The sequence below is a fragment of the Curcuma longa genome, chromosome 1 (assembly GCF_044706935.1).
Source record: "Curcuma longa cultivar G26 ecotype Majalengka, Jawa Barat chromosome 1, ITB_CL_G26_1.1, whole genome shotgun sequence".
Classification (NCBI taxonomy): Eukaryota; Viridiplantae; Streptophyta; class Magnoliopsida; order Zingiberales; family Zingiberaceae; genus Curcuma; species Curcuma longa.
The window spans coordinates 16,674,561-16,691,521 of NC_133861.1; the positions used below are offsets into that span (position 1 = coordinate 16,674,561).

The window sequence follows — 16,961 nt, forward strand, 5'->3', positions numbered from 1 at the left end:
ATTATTATATTTTTAAATTGAAATTTATTTGATTAAATAAATAAAAACTAAAAGCGAAAGCACAAAAATTCCAAAATTAAAACATATCATCTCTAATTTTGAAGATTAAAAGTCAAACAATATCAATTTTTTTAAAAAAAAATCCAGATATTTGAGTCTCGAGTCCAATCCCATAGATCTGCTATCAGATAATCGCGGACGTTCAAAAATATTCAATATGAGATTCGTATGGGAATCATTTTTGTCTCCGAGCAAACAGTATCAACTAGAACGATGAGTAGATGCGTCATCCGAGGAGATGAAAAGATTCCATAAGACCCATACAGCTGTCTCCAGAGATCTAATAGGTGTCGGAGTGGGAGTGGGGTACGGCCCCACGCCCCAAATCATTGTTCTTGGTGGGACCAAACTCTCTCAGCTCCCTGCAACTTAAGCTTTGAAAGATAACAGGAACATGACACAAATTTTTCAAAGCAGGTCTGATGGCAACCTTGACGTACATAAAATATCATCAATCAGAGGATTCACAGCTACAGTATCAGGTTCATGCTTTTGCCAGTTGCCAACACACAGAGCCTCAGTAAAGGTGGTAACAATAATGCCTGTGACTGTGCGAGATCCATTCACTGTTCCACCATTTTGTACTATTTTGCCCAATTCATTGGAAGAAAGAATCTGAATCATTCTTTGTTTATGTTCTAATATATATGGTTTCAGGCAGGTCTCAGCCATCAATTGTTTGGGTTTCATGTCCCTCGTTGTGTCGGATTCAATAACATTTCTCTCATTCTGCAATACTTTGTTTTCTGGTTTCAGCATTAAGCCATCTGACATTTAGTTAGCTCTCTCTATATTTTTAGCTGTCTAACAGTTTTAGGAGCCTCGGATTCTAGCTCGAAGTAACTCTTTTTAATTATGAGTTGCAGAGGAAATACGAGAGGACCACTGACGAGATATGGAGATAATATATTGAGCACCCATCTTCATACTAAGCACTTCCCTTCTTTTCTCTTCTAGTTCTTTGTCCTGCACTTCGATCTCCAGCCATCCTCTACCTCCGGTGCTATAGTGATAGACAAGATCACAAGAACAAGTAGAATCACGTAGAACTTTGATTCTACTAAGAGAATATAGCAGCAATAGGAGAAGACATGTCTGCGCTTCTGATGACGCCCATGTCATATGCCAACTACCATGGTCGCCACCTCAACCTGTTGGATGAGATCTTTCCCTCTTCCCACCATGTCAGCATCCCTGATGATGGGCACATGGTAACACTTGCCTTCGATCTCGTATCTACTGTTCGAAGAAAGCATTGACTTGTTGCTTGAACGCCATGAAGTATGAATCATCTTGTTTTCTCCATATATTCTTGGTTGCAAAGCAAGTTTTTTTTTGTGAAGGAATTTTCTTTGAATTTTTTTCCCTGCAAATGTTCTTGGGCGAGATCCCATAGTTCTCTAGATTTTAGGGATTTGATTCATACAATGAGAATATGAGATGATGATCTTATAGCATAACAAAGGAAATTCTCTACTACCTGACAAGTGAAAAACAGAAATGACACATACATAACAAAATCTATCTGAACAAATATGATGATCTTACAGTAAAAACTGTAACATCTAAGTTTTGGCAGAAGCTACCTTCAGAAAAGGGCAGCAGAAAACTAACGTTTATTTGTAGAGCTAGTGTGTTCCTTATGGCAATTAGAAAATTCTTCTTCTGAAATGTTGGTTTTTCATTATAGAGAAGCACCGTGCAAACACCTACTATTTCAGAATATGATCTAGGAGCTGAATGGGACCTCTTCAAAGCTCCAGAACTCCTTGTAGAAGAGCCGACACTTGAACTTGATAGCACGGCAGATGTCATATCTGTTATATCTCCTGGATATGCGACTACAGAAACAATTAAGGTAGCTGATACAGAGTCAATCAGATTCAAAGATGATCATCTGACAGATGTATTCCATGAGCGCAAGGACCTTCTGGAAAAGTTAGAAACTGAAAATTCGATATCACAACTTTCAGACGCAAATGCAGCAATAGCACAGATGGATGAAGTTTTCGCACTTGAAAAACTTACCGAAGGATCAATGCAGAGAAGTGTTAGCTCTGGATGTTTACGTGCGCTGGAATGGTTCCCCACTTGCACTTTGGGACTGGACGTTCTTCATTTCCAAGGATTTGACTTCGAAACTGCATTTGGTCTGAGGAGGGCATTCAGCGAGGGAGATATTCAGGTTTAAACAAAATTTTAGATCTTCTTAATTCTTCTGGTATGATTAATCTTCGTTTATCTTGGCTAACTAAAATCTCTATCGACTGGACAAAATTGTCGATGGGCAGAATCTTGGCAACATCAGTACTGGAAATACAACAACTGTCTGTTCTCCATTCGCGCAGATGCAAACTATCAGTGATCTCAGAGCAGAACAAAGACAGCAAAAACTTTGCAGGTATCGAGAGAAGAAGTGCAAAAGAAATTTTAGCAAAAAGATTAAGGTATGGGCTTGCGTTTTTAAACATACACATATATATCAGTGAAATTCCTTGTAAGAAACATACATTCGAAATGCATAGAATTTTGGCATCAGGAACATAAATTCATATGCATCTCATAAAAGTTAAATATTTTGGTGTTTGTCAGTATGCTTGTAGGAAGGTTCTTGCAGACAACCAACCTCGAGTACGTGGAAGGTTCGCAAAGGTGTGATGCTAAGAAATCAAGCATGCATGTGAACTAGGTTTTGCTCAGAAAGAGAAGCTGAGTTGGGCATGGTGGACATCCAGACAAGTTGCGACCATCTATATATACAGTAGAGCTCCTTGTAGGGTGCATGGGCAACCAATAACAGGATTACTAAACCTCACAAAGTATCTTCAATATGTTTAAACTAAAACATTTTATTTATGCAGGAACGAAGCACCAGTTAATAGTTATGAACAACAATTCTAGGAAAATAAAATGTGCTCCCACTTTCTCCATGAGAATGTTAATTACTGCACTGAAAGAATGTCTTCTGATCCGTTGGTGCTCACATGCATTCTTAGTCGTCCTCAGCGTTCAGATTACGAGAAGCTGTTTACTGTCTATTAGCTCTGTTGGTTAGTTTCTTGTTAATATTCCTTGAGCTTAACATCTTTTATCATTAATCATGGATTGTTCTTTCGTAGGATATCAATTTGTTTATACTGGCCATGCATTTTTCTTAGAGAGGGGAATAAATCTTTTGTTTGTCTAAGTGAGGAAGTTGTTGCAATTAGATTCATCATTCATCTGAAACAAACAAAAAATCAAAAAAAAAAAAATGCAGTGCTCTGGTATATTTCAGCAAGTTAGCTCGACAATGCATTACGAGTTAGAAAGATTTAAAAAATTTAGCCAAAAGATTTTGGTCTGAGAATGATCGACATTACTGGACTAGAGAATCTGTAAGGCAACTCAAGTGTGACCACTATTTCCATTCAAAGGTGAACTCTACATACAAATATAAGCTTCAGTTCGTAGCTACTCTACCACCACTGCTACAGGATCAATAACACTAGGACATACAATGAACAGGCGAAGGCATTAACAACGAGTTCATAGTCAATTTTAAGATAGAAACTGGAAGAACATTACAAATTCTGGCTTTGATTCTTCTTCTTTCAGGGTTCAACATTTTGCTCTTAGTTCCTGATCCTGGACTTCTCCATGGCCTTTGGAGCTGCAACACATTTACAAACACCATTAAACACATTAGCATACGAACAATAATTAAATCAGGATAGTCTTCAAAAGAAATCCCTGACTACCTTTACCGATTCCAATTGCATCCGAACCCTTCATAATTCTCAGCCTCCTACAAGAGTCAGCAAACATACTGCAATGGAGAAGAATCACAGAAACAATTACAATGGAAATTAAGAAGACAATTGAAAACAATATGGGCAAACTAGTTGGTCATTCATCATCAGGATATGCACATTGGAATTCTATGTATGTTAACAGGAGCAACTAGAGGAAGAGCTAGCCTCCCTGTGATTTTTTACTTACGGCCATGGAACGTCACCGACGAGCATCCAATCCCCATCCTTGTCCTCATAGGTAAGGGCATGTTCGGATCCTTGAAGAAGGTCCAACACTCTGCCCTCAGTAGTCATCTCTCTAGCACTCACTCCATATGAACCTGAAAACCACAGAGAAATTAAGACTAGCGAACCCACAACCTCCACAACATTAATCTTGTCCTAGTCTCATTTTGTTTTGTGAAATTATCAATCTCACAGAAAACGCAGCCCTACAGAACATCAATAATGCAAGCATTCGATCGCTGAATAGAATGTCGATAAAGAAGAGCTCACCGAAGGTGACGCAAGTAAACATCTTCTCTAGTGCTAGTGACAGCTCCTTGTAGTCGGAATACCTATTAAGGTTAACTTTTCTCAGGTAGGGAGCTCCATCCATGCTGACCTTCACGTAGTGGCATTCATTACCTTGCTTCGCATCGGCATCATCATTATTGTTCTTTGAACTATTTGATGCGATTGTATTCTTTCGGTAACTACGGATCGGTGGCCAACCAACAATCTGTGTCCTATCATAAAAATTAATTTCAGAAACCAGTTTATGAATGATTTCGTTTTATAATACTCATAGACATATGATACATGTAAGACAGCAAAAAGGAAGGAGAAAATAAAGGAAAACAAATTTTTTAACCCGAGTCGGTCTTCTTCAATTTCGCATCTACAAGCAGCACACTCTTATATTCCACTTCTATTATAAGCTCTCGTTTGATATATTTTCGAGGATTTCAATCTTGTTTTCTTTTCTTTCTTTCAAAAAGTTAATTTTTATTCTTTTTGACCAGCATGATCTGAATTTCAAACAAACGGATTTAGCGTGAATCAGAAAATTGACAACCCCGATAGCTTTAACTTACAGTTTATGGATTGATCATGTTTTCACAGAAATAACAACATGAAGAAGAAATACTCAAAGAGAAGTTCAACTTCATAAAGCAGCGATCTGCCAAAACTAGTAGAACTAGAGGAAGCGGACTTACTTCGCCGGAGGCGGTGGCGGCGCCGCTTTGGTTACTCCACCGGCGTCCTCCCCTGCCTCAGAAAAGGAACCCCCGTGGATGACGTCGGAGAACCCCCTTTTTGCGCAGCCCAGTGTGAGGCCGCCGGTTGCGCCTCCGTCGGCCACCCGGCCGTTGGAGCCGGGCAGGCCGAGCCGGAGCTCGGTGTCGTTGACGCCCATGTAGTCGTGCTCCATTGGCGGCGTCATGAAATGGAACTATACAAGGAAGATTGGAGACAGCTAAAGATGGAGAATAATGGCGAATGAATCGAATAGGAGAAACTAGAGGTGCGTGCGGTACATATTATGAATGCATATGCTGTGAAGTTTAGATGAAACGTTGAGAGTGGTTGAGTGTCGGGAGAAGAGTACACGCACACCTTCCGACAAGGAATCTAATTTCCCGACAGGGTACCAGACAACTCCCAACTAAATATTTCTCAGCTGCTATTCTTCTCATCTTTCAGAATCTATGACAGATACGTTGTTTCTTACCCGTTAAACCCATAGGGTAGTAATTTATATTCACTTAATAAATGCAAATTTATCGTTATCCGCCCGCATCTGAGTCAGTTCAGGAAACATGCTGTTAAATGACAACGAAGAACGACCAAGTTTCTTGTGGGCATCGAGGGACAAAGAATTGATGCTGCAGGCATTCATCGACTTGTCTTTGAGCACAGGCTTTAGCAGTTTAATTGAGTCAACCAATAAGTCCAATCCAAATAGTGTAGAACAGTAGACATCCTTACTTGACCTGTTTATTGTAGTCAACTCATCGATGAGGCTTGTCCTGGTTTCAGGCTTCAGCTACAGTTGCTGTTGGTTCTCTTCTTATTGTTTTCCTGTTCTGCAACACTCTCGCAGAATAAAGTCACCAAAGATTCTATGTATATCAAAATTCAAACAAAAACGCACACAAAAAGAGACAATCAGTATGTCACGGACAGATGTGAGAGTGATGGGACGACATTTTGTTGATACACCATCATGTCCCTTCAATTCCAAGGTCTTTTATGTCCAGTTGCCCAGAAAAGAGTTCCAATTCCAATTGTTGATACAGATTACATGGAAATTAAGCAATCATTTGGAGAACGCAAATAGAACAATTTGAAAATGGGCTGGTTGGCAATATCATACATTACACAAATACGATATGTTTTTTTTTCTTTTAATATTCATGGCGGCATAAAGAAGCTTGGAGGATACACATGCTTTCCTGGATGCCAACCATAAATATACAAGAATAGATGGTTCAATCTTAACGAGATTTATTTAAGAAAATGACCCCCTGGGTAGCTAGATAATTTGATGGAGCAAGCAAGTAATCTTCTTGATTATATTTATGTGTATACTCCAGCATCAACCGCCGTAAATGAGTCAGTCTGATCATGGTTCTTGTTCTAGTAATTTCCTTATCTCTTTCTTGTTTACCTGGAGAATTTTGGACGGGCCAAAAAGCAAAAGAACACAATGTACAGCTTATTGTGGATATTCACACAAAAATAAAACCGCAAGGAACTCAATAGAGAGATTGCTAACCTTTCCCATAGCATTTCGAGGAAGAGAATCCCATAAGAACAGCTTTGTTGGTAGCTGAATGAATGCAAAGAATATAAATCAATAAGAAATAGGCTGCATCTATTTAAAATCATAAGCTATAACACTAATCCTACTGCTGTACTATGGGCTATTCTAATATAAGATTAGATTAAATTAGCAGATATGATTAAGTATAATCAACCAAGACTATAAAATAATCTTTATATGACTAACACCAAAAAGAAAACTGAAGACTGGCCATGTTTGGTAAACCCACCAAAGAAAGCTTATGAAATAATATTTGGACAAAAGAACAAACGAATTGTGAAGAAGAGGATTTTTACAATATAAATGTACTTAAATGTCTTTTAGCTGTAAGCAACCTGTTGAATGCTTACGAAGAGTAGACAGAAAATGCTAAGCACTGCATTACTCAAGGGCAGGTACCTTATATGGAGCTAGTTTCTCCTTGGCCCAATTACGTAGATCTTCTAGTGTAATAATTGGCTTTAGTTCTTGCTCTGTGCTTCTCTTTGCCTCTGTGTGAGGCACAATTACTGCACTCACAACTTCCCCGTAATCCTCATCAGGTAAGCCCAAAACACAACATTCTAGCACAGCCTCATGCTGGAGAACAAAGCAGAAAACTAATGTTAGTGCAACAATACCTAAAAAAGCATTTATCCAATAAACACATCTTTGAATGAACAAGCAGCGTTACCTAAAAAAGGAAAAGGCACAATTGTTTACAAAGAAAGTATGAAATAGGAAGGTGAATCAGATTCTAAAAAGTAAACACCCTTAAAAAGAGAGGCATCTTGAGTGATTAGAAATTTCCATATATATATATCTTTGTGTTCAACATTCAGGTTGATGTGCTGCTAGATTCTTCATTTTGCCATCACTTTTTGGTCTTCCAGGCATCTTTTGGTAAATTATCTGCATGATCTAAAATGTAGTTAATTAATGTTTGTAATTCAATATCTCTCTCAGAGTGGATGTCAAACTTTTACTGTCTCCTAATATCTTCACCACTAGAGTAAAGTAAAATGATCAATAATTCAATTTTCTCACCTATTTCTCTGCTCTTCGAGTAAATGCTGAACGTTATTATACACTTTGTTTGTGATACTTTTATCTCTCTTCTTTGAATGAAATTTTAAACAATAGATTTTTCATATTCTCTCTCCCAATATCCTCTTTCTACTCTCTAGAGAACATTTCTCACTCTCCTCTTTGATATCTCATCTCTTGGTATAATGTTGGATATTAGTCTCTCTCAATATAAACTCCTTGTCACAAGGAATAGATAATAGAACTATTTAACTAACTTTCTAAGCAACCCTTCACAGTTTGAAACTTCTTCATAAATGACAATATCTTGCAGCACCTTTAGTTTGAGGGTGTTAAAAAGAAGATTTTGTCAACTCTTTCAAGATATATCATTTCAGTTAAGGTCTCTTTCAAAGATCATCACCAACCTCAGTCTAGACCATTGAATCGTTAAAGTTTCTCAACTATAGCACCAGTGTTGCGTCTTTGTTATCTCCATCAAGTATTTTAGTCAGTCTTATTTTACTAGATTGAGATTTTTTATGTTAGTGTTGATCCCTGTTACATCTTAATGGGAGTGTCAAACTAATAGCAATATGTGGGGTTTTGAGTTATTGTATTGTCTCACCCAAGTTTATAATCTCAGCATCAGAAACAATTTTGGTCTGGCCAAGAATGATTTTGTGTTCGTGTTGACACATGTATCACTGATCAAGTGTGTAATCCAGGAAAAAAAAGGCAGGGCTCGCATGGAAACATAGCAGCAATGACAGCTATGGTAGAATAAGAACAAGAAGGATAAGGGACTAAGCTGGCAGCATGGTGGTGACAGTGACAAAAGAAGAGTGGAGGAGGAGGCAGGAGGGTACTAGAAAAGTCATGGGGAAAAAGCCAAAGAAAGAGTTGGAGATGCCAATGTTTAGTTCCGAGCACAACGAATCAACCACATACCAAGATTTTCAATACTGAGCCTCATATAAATTATTATGTTATTTGGTGCTATGTGAGAACCAATATATATATGAGTGCTATGTTCTTCTCTGATTGCAATGATATAATTTTATCCAACACTTCTGTAACATATCATATATACACAATAGCAACGAAATGCTTTGATGATTTGAACTTTGAAGTACAAAAACATAAGATGTAGGAGATGCATGATGCACTACAAAGGAAGATGGTTTATGTACGTTTCAAATGAAGCAAACTATTGTTATTCAAGATATGCAAGATTTACTTGCCTCTAAGAGAACTGCTTCAATCTCTAGTGCTGATAACTTATAACCACCAACTTTCATAATATCAGCATTAGTGCCTGGAAAGAGTTAAAAACGGATGCTGATCTTTACAGAGGGGTAGGCTTTAGAGCTTCTCTTAGAAATATGCTATAACACTTTTCATTTGACTTGCATGTCGTTGTTATCAATATGAAGGAAAAAACTAGTTTTTTCCTAAAACAACATTTTTGTCAAGATTAACAAAAATTACTGGTTTACACTGCCAAAGAGCTTACAGGAAAATTTCCCTTAACATGGCACACTTCTAAAATTTCAATGAGAATACAGCAAATTAACAGGTGGAAACAGATTGAGAACATCAAGTTTATGCTTGAGACTGTCTATTACCATTCATGAGGCAACATCCATGGATTTTCTATGGTATATGTGTCAAGAATGTAGTACTAAGACTGCATATTGACAAATGCAGCATTTAGACTGCAATCCAGAATTATGACTTACTTCAACTGCATATTGACAAATGCAGCATTTCGAATGCAATTCAGAATTATTTTGACTCTCTTTTCAAGCGAATAGTGATTTTTGAAATGTGCAATTAAGATAGGTAAGTAGAAAATTGTTTTATATTTGGTATAAGATAGTGTTTATTGATATTCATACCTATTATTCTCAATTAAACTATGGTAAGACAAAATTTCTGTTGACATTTGAAAAGCATGGCATCATGATCCTCAGCTCCAAGAAATATAGTGGATCAGAAGAAAAATCACAACTGAATTAAGTTGACCATATGTGCAAACAGTGCCACTGATAAATTTTCATTGGCTGGGTTTGTTCTCAACTTATGCTGTCAGTGTAGCATGGCTACATAACAAAGAGACAAAAGGTCAAGAGAAACTCATTCACTTCATGGAATTTCTAGTGTATATGTCACTCCGTTCTTGTGATAAGCAATGATTACTCGAGAAGAAAGTGAGAAATAAAATTAAATGCATGAATCAATAGCTTCTTACGTCCTAAAATTATGTAATATCCATCTTCATCCACTGTGACTGTATCTCCAGTTTTGAAGAATCCATCATCAATAAATGAAGACTTTGTTGCCTAAATCAAAACAGAAGAATCAAAAGATGAGAAAAACAAAGGGTAAAGTCAATTACAGGCAAAGTATCTAAACTGTTAGTCAAGCTTATTGTTTGCTTTATTCAAAACGTCTACAAGAAAACTTTATTAGTCATTACATTTTTAAGTAAACTCAATCTACAAGTTCAAATCTCCTTGGCTTAACATGGTATAGTATACGTTCAGCAGGTAGCAACTTATAGCATAGCCATCAACAAAAGATAAACTTCGATGAGATGTCCCCATGGAACGATAGTGGATAGACGAGAAAGAATAGAGTGATTCTGAAGGCAAAAGAAAAGAACCACAGAAAGTTGTACAGAACATCCTCAAACGATGGTTTATCGAAGCAAACAGGTTTGTGGATACTACTTGATTATTCATGTTCAATAGAGAATATTATTCACAATGAAGACATTAAGTAGCTCATAATATTTTCTGGTAATGAATACAAAACCGAAATGCAGGAAAAGAGCAAATTTCAATGACTTAAAATATGGTATTCCTAATAATTTGAGTTGTACAGCAGCTCATATGAGATTAGGCAATCATGGATGCTCTATGATAACTATATTAATTAACAGAATATGCACAAGAGAAATAACTAGCAGATTGCTTATAATGGAACTGCATCTGTATCAACAGGCATGAAGAACCAATATATTACTTGATCAAAAGAAGAGCTAAAGCTGATTATACCTCAGGTTTTTTCCAGTATTCCTTGAACAGAGAGGGACTTCTTACACAAAGCTCTCCCACTCCCTTTGCACCGATAGGACGACCATCTTCTGCAAGAATCTTGACCTACACACAGGAGCAGCCATAGTTAAGCAATATCTACTCAGCAGCTAGGCAAAAGCTAATTAAGCAACAAAGTATTGCATAAGTCAGTGATTTTCATAACTAGGAGAGCACAACCAGGAGCAAACTGAAAAAGCTTAAGGAAAGCATAATCCGAATAATTGCAGAAAAGAGCTTGAATTGAAAGATAAACAGAATAAATGTAAAGCAATATCTGCTAGAGGGTTATAACTTTGAGTAACTTCAAAAATTAGTAACTCTGCTCAAACTTTGTACTAAAGATACCATTCGGACAAGTTTACATTAAATTAAATTAGATAATTTTTCCAATTGCAGTAAGCGAAGAGTTCCAATTCTGGCTCAAAAATTATAACCAGTAAGCAACACTAAAACCTTAATAGAACATGCACAGCATTCTTGTAATATAGTGAGGCATGAAGTACTTTAATGTCAGACCTAATATTTCACATACCTCAACTCGAGGAAGGGGTTTCCCAACGGTGCCTGCCTTTCGTGCACCATGCAAAGGATTGGATAGTGCCATAACAAACTATAAAGCACAACAATAATCAGTACAAACCATATTTTATACTTCTTGGCATTAATAAGCTTAGCGCAACTGACATAGACTAAATCATCAAAGGGAGAATGGATATGAAGGAGAAACCTCAGTCATTCCATAGCGTTCTAGTAGACGATGACCTGTAATATCTTCCCATTGTTTCATAACAGGATATGGAAGAGCTGAAGAACCACACATCTAGATGAAAACTTGTGTAAATTCCCAATTGATATCACTGTTTTTATTCCAATGTAAAATAAACATGTGAACAGAGAAAAGAGAAAAAACTTATAGAAAACTTGATCTTGGAGTGTTTGTCTTCAAAAAGCAAACCTATATGAAAAAGATTCAAATAAAAGGACCAAGGCAATCATACAATGTCCTGCAAGCACAAAATGAACTAAGCTATTCTAACATTCATTGTCTATTCTTTCTTTTAGAATCCAATTGATAATGCTAATGTCTCAAAGCAAGAGATCTTATCTACATGCTTCTACTAAAAGGGAAGGTGAGAAAAAAAAAGAAAGAATAACAAGCATGATTAGTGAGGACGTGATTAACAAGCCATGTCATGGGAACTGATTGGAACAGTACTAGAAACTATTAGTACCGAAGCATGAGAATTTAGGGGTGTATGGAGAAGTCTTGTTCGTTCAAGGCATGGAAACGTAAATAGGTAAGTTAGGATTTTATGTCAGAATTTTGAGTAATGCTAATAATTAATCTATTAATAATAAGATAAATTTTTTGTTTTGAGTATAATATTGATTAAATTAAATCAGACTTTTGCCTTAATTAATTTAATTACAACTTAATATGTTTAAATAGAATTTTTAAATTAATTAACCAAAAATTAATGAAATTAAATAAGATTGATTAAATCAGAATTAGATTAATTTAAATTGACTTTGATCAGATTTTTAAATTTATTTAATTAAACAAATTTTAATTCCAAATGATTAAATCATGGATTAAACAATAATTTAAATCAGAGATTACATTAAATCAGATTTAAATTTAATTTAAGCAATCAGATTTTATTCATATATTGATTTGCTTAAATTAAATCAGATTCTTTTTAATTAATCTAACTACAGTTAGATTATTTTAAATCGACTTTTAAATTTGATGTTATTGACTAAAATTAATTATCTTAATTAAAATTGAGTTAATAAAAAAAATGATTAAAATTGTAATTTCCACAATATTTATGATTTTTTTAAAAAAATTCTGATTCTTCCATAATGGCAATACCTAAGTTTTTCAAATTTTTTACTCTAATTCTGATGCCAATATTGATGTCATCAATCATTGAACTGTCAAATATTGATTACCATACCTATCTTATTATGTTTACCAGAGATGTCTAGTGTCACGACCAGGTTAAATTCACTACCACAGTATTGTGCTACTTGATAGAATTTCAAGATTGGCATATGAAACATTGCGTTCACTAAGATTTCAAGATTATCAAATACTCGACTACTTTCACAAAATCACTTTATCAAAAAGCATGGTTTAAAATTTTGTACCATGCCGGGCAAAACGGGAAAAATTTGTTGTTTCGCCCGTCGCCCGCTACCCGCTTCCTGACACCGACAATGGGTTGTCGTGGGGTAGTGGAGGCGTCGCAATCCCGCAGCGACCTGTCGCGAAGGCAGCCATGACCTCCCACAAGGTCACAGGTGCAAGATTAAACTTAAGATTTAATAATTAAACATATTAATAATTTCAATCAACTTGGGATAATCTAAACAGACTTAATCAAATCCTAATAAAATTATCCTATTAACTTAATATATATTATTAATTTTAATTTCAAAAATATATAATAACATATTTATTTATTTATTTATTTACCATACGAGAGTGCCCCGATCCCATAATTTTCTTCTTTTTAAAAAAAAATATTTTATTATTTTAACTTTTTAAATATTTAGGTTAATTGTTTTAATTTTTATATTTAAAAAAGGGGAACCTTGGCATAGTGGTAAAGTTGCTGCCGTGTGACCTAGAAGTCATGGGTTCAAATCTCGAAATTAGCCTTTTGCAAAGCAAGGTAAGGTTGCATAATAGATCCTTTCTTCGGGATCCCATATTGACGGGAGCTTTGTGCACCGAGTTGCCCCTTTCTATTTTTATTTTTAAAAAAATACTGAAACCGTATCGTTTTGGTCATAAACCAAAACTCCGATACGGCTCCAGATTTTAAACCATGTCAAAAAGTGCTTTTCCTAAATGCAAATGCAATAAACCACAGTATTGCATTAAAATTTTTTGTATGCATGAGTCACCTTAGGCAGATTCATAGCTTTTGTTTGCATTTTCAGTTGGCAAAAAATTGTGCATTTTTTTTTCATAATTATCGACTTCAGTAATTACATTTAAAAATTTTATAAATAAAGAGAAGAAAAAATAATTACCATTAGACGCAGTTGTTTAGCAGCAGAAGCAACTGCCTGTTGCTGATTAGGATCCATAGTTTTATATCCTTGCAGTAGCCTAGTGTACATAGTGGGAACCTGAAAATCCACAATGCACATGAAATAGATAAGACAGATTCTGAATCAAAGTACCACAAACACATATTTTAATTCACATGAGTTGATTGATTTTTTTTAAACAAGAGATTAAAATAAAGTTAGACACTCTAAGTGAAGAACTAAACCTTCTGTTGAAGGGCAATTTATACCTCACATTTTGTTCACATACAGAATTTCACAAGTTTCCTTAGGCCCTTTTGGTTGCTAAAGATATAATACTGAAGATGTTCGCACTGAAGATATGACATAGTAAAAACTGATTGTTTTGGGTTGCAAGCCAAAATATTACAATCAACAATATGATACTTAATTTCTGAAGTTCATCTACATGCCCTATCATGCAATTAAGTCAAAATTACAACAGAATATAAGCCCAAGAAGCAGTAACTATTTCATCATTAGCATTGTTTTACCTTAACTTCAATCAAATTTTGTTGTTCTCAGTAAAATTTGATCCATCTAGTATATTAGTTCTGACAATTTTCCAAAAATTTGAAAAATGTAACATTTTTTTAATCATATTTTTCAAAATATGTGATTAGTTATGTACCCTTACCCCTGTAAAGACAGTAATTGCATCTTCTGCTGTGCTTCCATCTTTAGGGTATGAATCACACCATCTTTGCCACACACCTCGGACACTAAATTTTGGCATGAACTCAACCTGTAAATAGGAAAATAATACAAAAAGCATTTTAACAAGATAAGGCAATCAACACACATTTTTGAACCTCGATTTCCAAAGAAAGAAACTAGCATTCGTTACAAAGAGTTGCCACCAATCTTCATCACTGCATCTAGTGTTGTGGTTATATTGTGCTAGATAAGACTACAGTTAAGCTATAGAAATGCTGGAATGAATGTCAACCTAACATGATGAAATGCAGAATCTAGAGACCATGTAATGACTGAAATGATTTTCAAGTTGACACCTACCACTGATCCTGCATAAAGAGGTGCAAATAAAGCATTGAAGAGACCATGCACATGTAAACTAAAGGTTAAGGAAGAAACAGAATGGTGAGCATAAGACAATGAATAAACATGGTATACTCATCCAGTAATTTGATGCACCAGGGATATTAAGGAAATCATGAAGAAAACATGTGTTTGATGCTTCTGTGTACAAGACTAAGCTGGAATTTGATGAACAAAATTTTCAAACCAAGTTTCATATTATATCAACAGAAAGTAGACAAAAATTTGGATATGGTGTAATGGCAGACAATTCAGAAAGTGATCATGACATGTATACTCCCAAGCTTCACTCAGAATTTGGACCTGAAAAAAGCCAAAAGGCAACAGTTAGTTTTGTCATGTAATAGAAATGGAAGGATAGATCATAACTGCCTATACAGCGGTCACATCATTATATTAATTCAGTGAATCATAAGAAAAAAAATACTTCTAGAAAGAGCTGTCAACAACAGAAAAAAATAATAGCCACTAAAAGTATTGGTACTATGTTTGAAATGGAAAAATAATAATAAACAAGAGGTAAAGTTGAGCCAGTACCAATGTTATGGCGTGTAGTGTAAAACTTAAGACTCTACAAACAAAATTGTGAAAAAACTTCTTTTAGTGAAGTAGATATGAAAAAATGGATCTTTTTCTAATATTTCAGACAGGTCATCACAAACATGTCCTGCTACTTTTATTGTGGTCAGGAGCTTAAAAAGTGTGTGCCCATGGAAAATAGGAGTTAACCAAGAAAGAGGGGAAAGAGACCAAAACAATCAAGGTAAGAAAATGTTGGCTACAAACAAATTTAGAACTAAATTTTCATTTAAAAATAGAAAAGATAAAAGCATAAACATTATTTAGCCGGAAGTAGAATTCCTGAAGCCACAAAAATGAATTAAGATCACAAATAACACATCAACAAATAATATTAACAGGCAATGGAGCTATAGATGTTTACTACCAAAAAAGAAACAATCAGTCGTTTAATATACAGGAGTGTGAAGTATTCATATATCATACTTAGAATTGTTGTACTTAACTAAACTCTGTAGTTAGTAAAAATGCAGTCTCTATTACTTCCTTCTAACAAAATAAAACCAGCTATTCAGCTTCATGACTTGTATATGCCACATTTATATCAAACACTTGAATTCCTTAAAAACCAGAGCTAAACTTTTCAGAAAGCAGTTGTACAAAAAACAATTTTCTTACTTGAGAAACTATGCTGTTGTGAGTGTGGACAACGCCTTTAGGTTTGCCAGTTGTACCACTTGTATAAAGAATCAGAGCAGGATCATCTCCTGTGAAATAAGAGTCAAGTGAACATGGAGAATTCAGAGCAAGTCTCAGAAGCTATCTGCAACAGATGTTTGATGGTCCAAAAGAATATGAAAAAAAGCAACAACAATATGAAATCTATCCAATTGTCTGGATAGATTATATTAGATATTTTTAACAAAATATACCCCCCCCCCCCCCCCCCCCCCCCGACACACACACACAGATGACTACTTCATCATGACGAAGACAAATAAAAGAAAAGGATGGACAGCATGGCATTAATTACCTTTTAGCAAGCTTGAATCCTCAATTTTCCTGATCAAGTCAGCAACCAAATTAGCAGTCGTTTCCCCTGAATATTCATTCAAAATATCTCTTGATGGCATACTGCCAAGTGTTGGAAGTAGAGAAAGTTTAGCAGAGCATTTAGCAGCCACATTCTCCATGATTCCTTGATGGTCTTGAGTGCTCAATATCATTGATATGTCCTGAAAAAGAGAACAAGTTAAAACTCTTACAGTAGCATCAATATGCAAAAAGGTATACAAAGAAAAGGAGAGAAGTTGAGGGCGAGGGCTGAGAGAGAAGAGAATGTGAGATTAACATGTAGTTCACCTACATGAGAAGAAATTAGTATGAAGTCATTCAAGAATAACAAGTACTCTAAGATTTTAGGTCACTTGAGGTTTTGAGCATAATTAGGCCAAATTTTAGCAGACAATTCTCCTTCATTAATGTTATTAATATCAAACTATTGCACTCCCATCACAGATTCACAGC

At 35.5% G+C, this 16,961-nt stretch overlaps 3 protein-coding genes across 6 annotated transcripts in view; 1 reads left to right on the forward strand and 2 right to left on the reverse strand.

The window, feature by feature from the left end:
• Window positions 1–756: 756 nt before the first annotated feature.
• Window positions 757–3,178, forward strand: LOC141847856 (uncharacterized). Its single transcript, XM_074735944.1, has 4 exons — window positions 757–1,271; window positions 1,751–2,245; window positions 2,352–2,507; window positions 2,653–3,178. The coding sequence occupies exons 1-4, from the start codon at window positions 1,152–1,154 to the stop codon at window positions 2,716–2,718; spliced, it is 837 nt and encodes a 278-aa protein (XP_074592045.1). The 5' UTR covers window positions 757–1,151; the 3' UTR covers window positions 2,719–3,178.
• Window positions 3,179–3,452: 274 nt separating this feature from the next.
• On the reverse strand, window positions 3,453–5,327 carry LOC141837792 (auxin-responsive protein IAA21-like). Of its 2 annotated transcripts, none has more exons than XM_074725173.1 (5): window positions 5,054–5,327; window positions 4,350–4,582; window positions 4,042–4,174; window positions 3,807–3,868; window positions 3,453–3,712 (listed from the first exon to the last, which is right to left on the reverse strand). In XM_074725173.1, the coding sequence occupies exons 1-5, from the start codon at window positions 5,278–5,280 to the stop codon at window positions 3,675–3,677; spliced, it is 693 nt and encodes a 230-aa protein (XP_074581274.1). In that variant the 5' UTR covers window positions 5,281–5,327; the 3' UTR covers window positions 3,453–3,674. The 2 variants fall into 2 exon arrangements, with proteins under 2 accessions (XP_074581274.1, XP_074581266.1); XM_074725165.1 differs by having other exon boundaries at window positions 3,801–3,868.
• Window positions 5,328–6,085: 758 nt separating this feature from the next.
• The window catches only part of LOC141828512 (putative CoA ligase CCL8), a 19,171-nt gene continuing 8,295 nt past the window's right edge, over window positions 6,086–16,961 (reverse strand). For 2 of the 3 annotated variants that reach the window (XM_074715955.1, XM_074715968.1), the window contains exons 4-17: window positions 16,468–16,669; window positions 16,113–16,201; window positions 15,147–15,218; window positions 14,874–14,924; window positions 14,494–14,601; window positions 13,818–13,916; window positions 11,500–11,592; window positions 11,305–11,382; window positions 10,731–10,835; window positions 9,923–10,013; window positions 8,913–8,986; window positions 7,063–7,242; window positions 6,616–6,669; window positions 6,086–6,507 (exon numbers count right to left, since the gene is read on the reverse strand). In XM_074715955.1, coding sequence (XP_074572056.1) covers window positions 6,463–6,507; window positions 6,616–6,669; window positions 7,063–7,242; window positions 8,913–8,986; window positions 9,923–10,013; window positions 10,731–10,835; window positions 11,305–11,382; window positions 11,500–11,592; window positions 13,818–13,916; window positions 14,494–14,601; window positions 14,874–14,924; window positions 15,147–15,218; window positions 16,113–16,201; window positions 16,468–16,669 — 1,341 coding nt within the window. In that variant the 3' untranslated portion in view covers window positions 6,086–6,462. The remainder of the gene's footprint in view (window positions 6,508–6,615; window positions 6,670–7,062; window positions 7,243–8,912; window positions 8,987–9,922; window positions 10,014–10,730; window positions 10,836–11,304; window positions 11,383–11,499; window positions 11,593–13,817; window positions 13,917–14,493; window positions 14,602–14,873; window positions 14,925–15,146; window positions 15,219–16,112; window positions 16,202–16,467; window positions 16,670–16,961) is intronic. The other variant, XM_074715961.1, reaches the window with a different exon arrangement.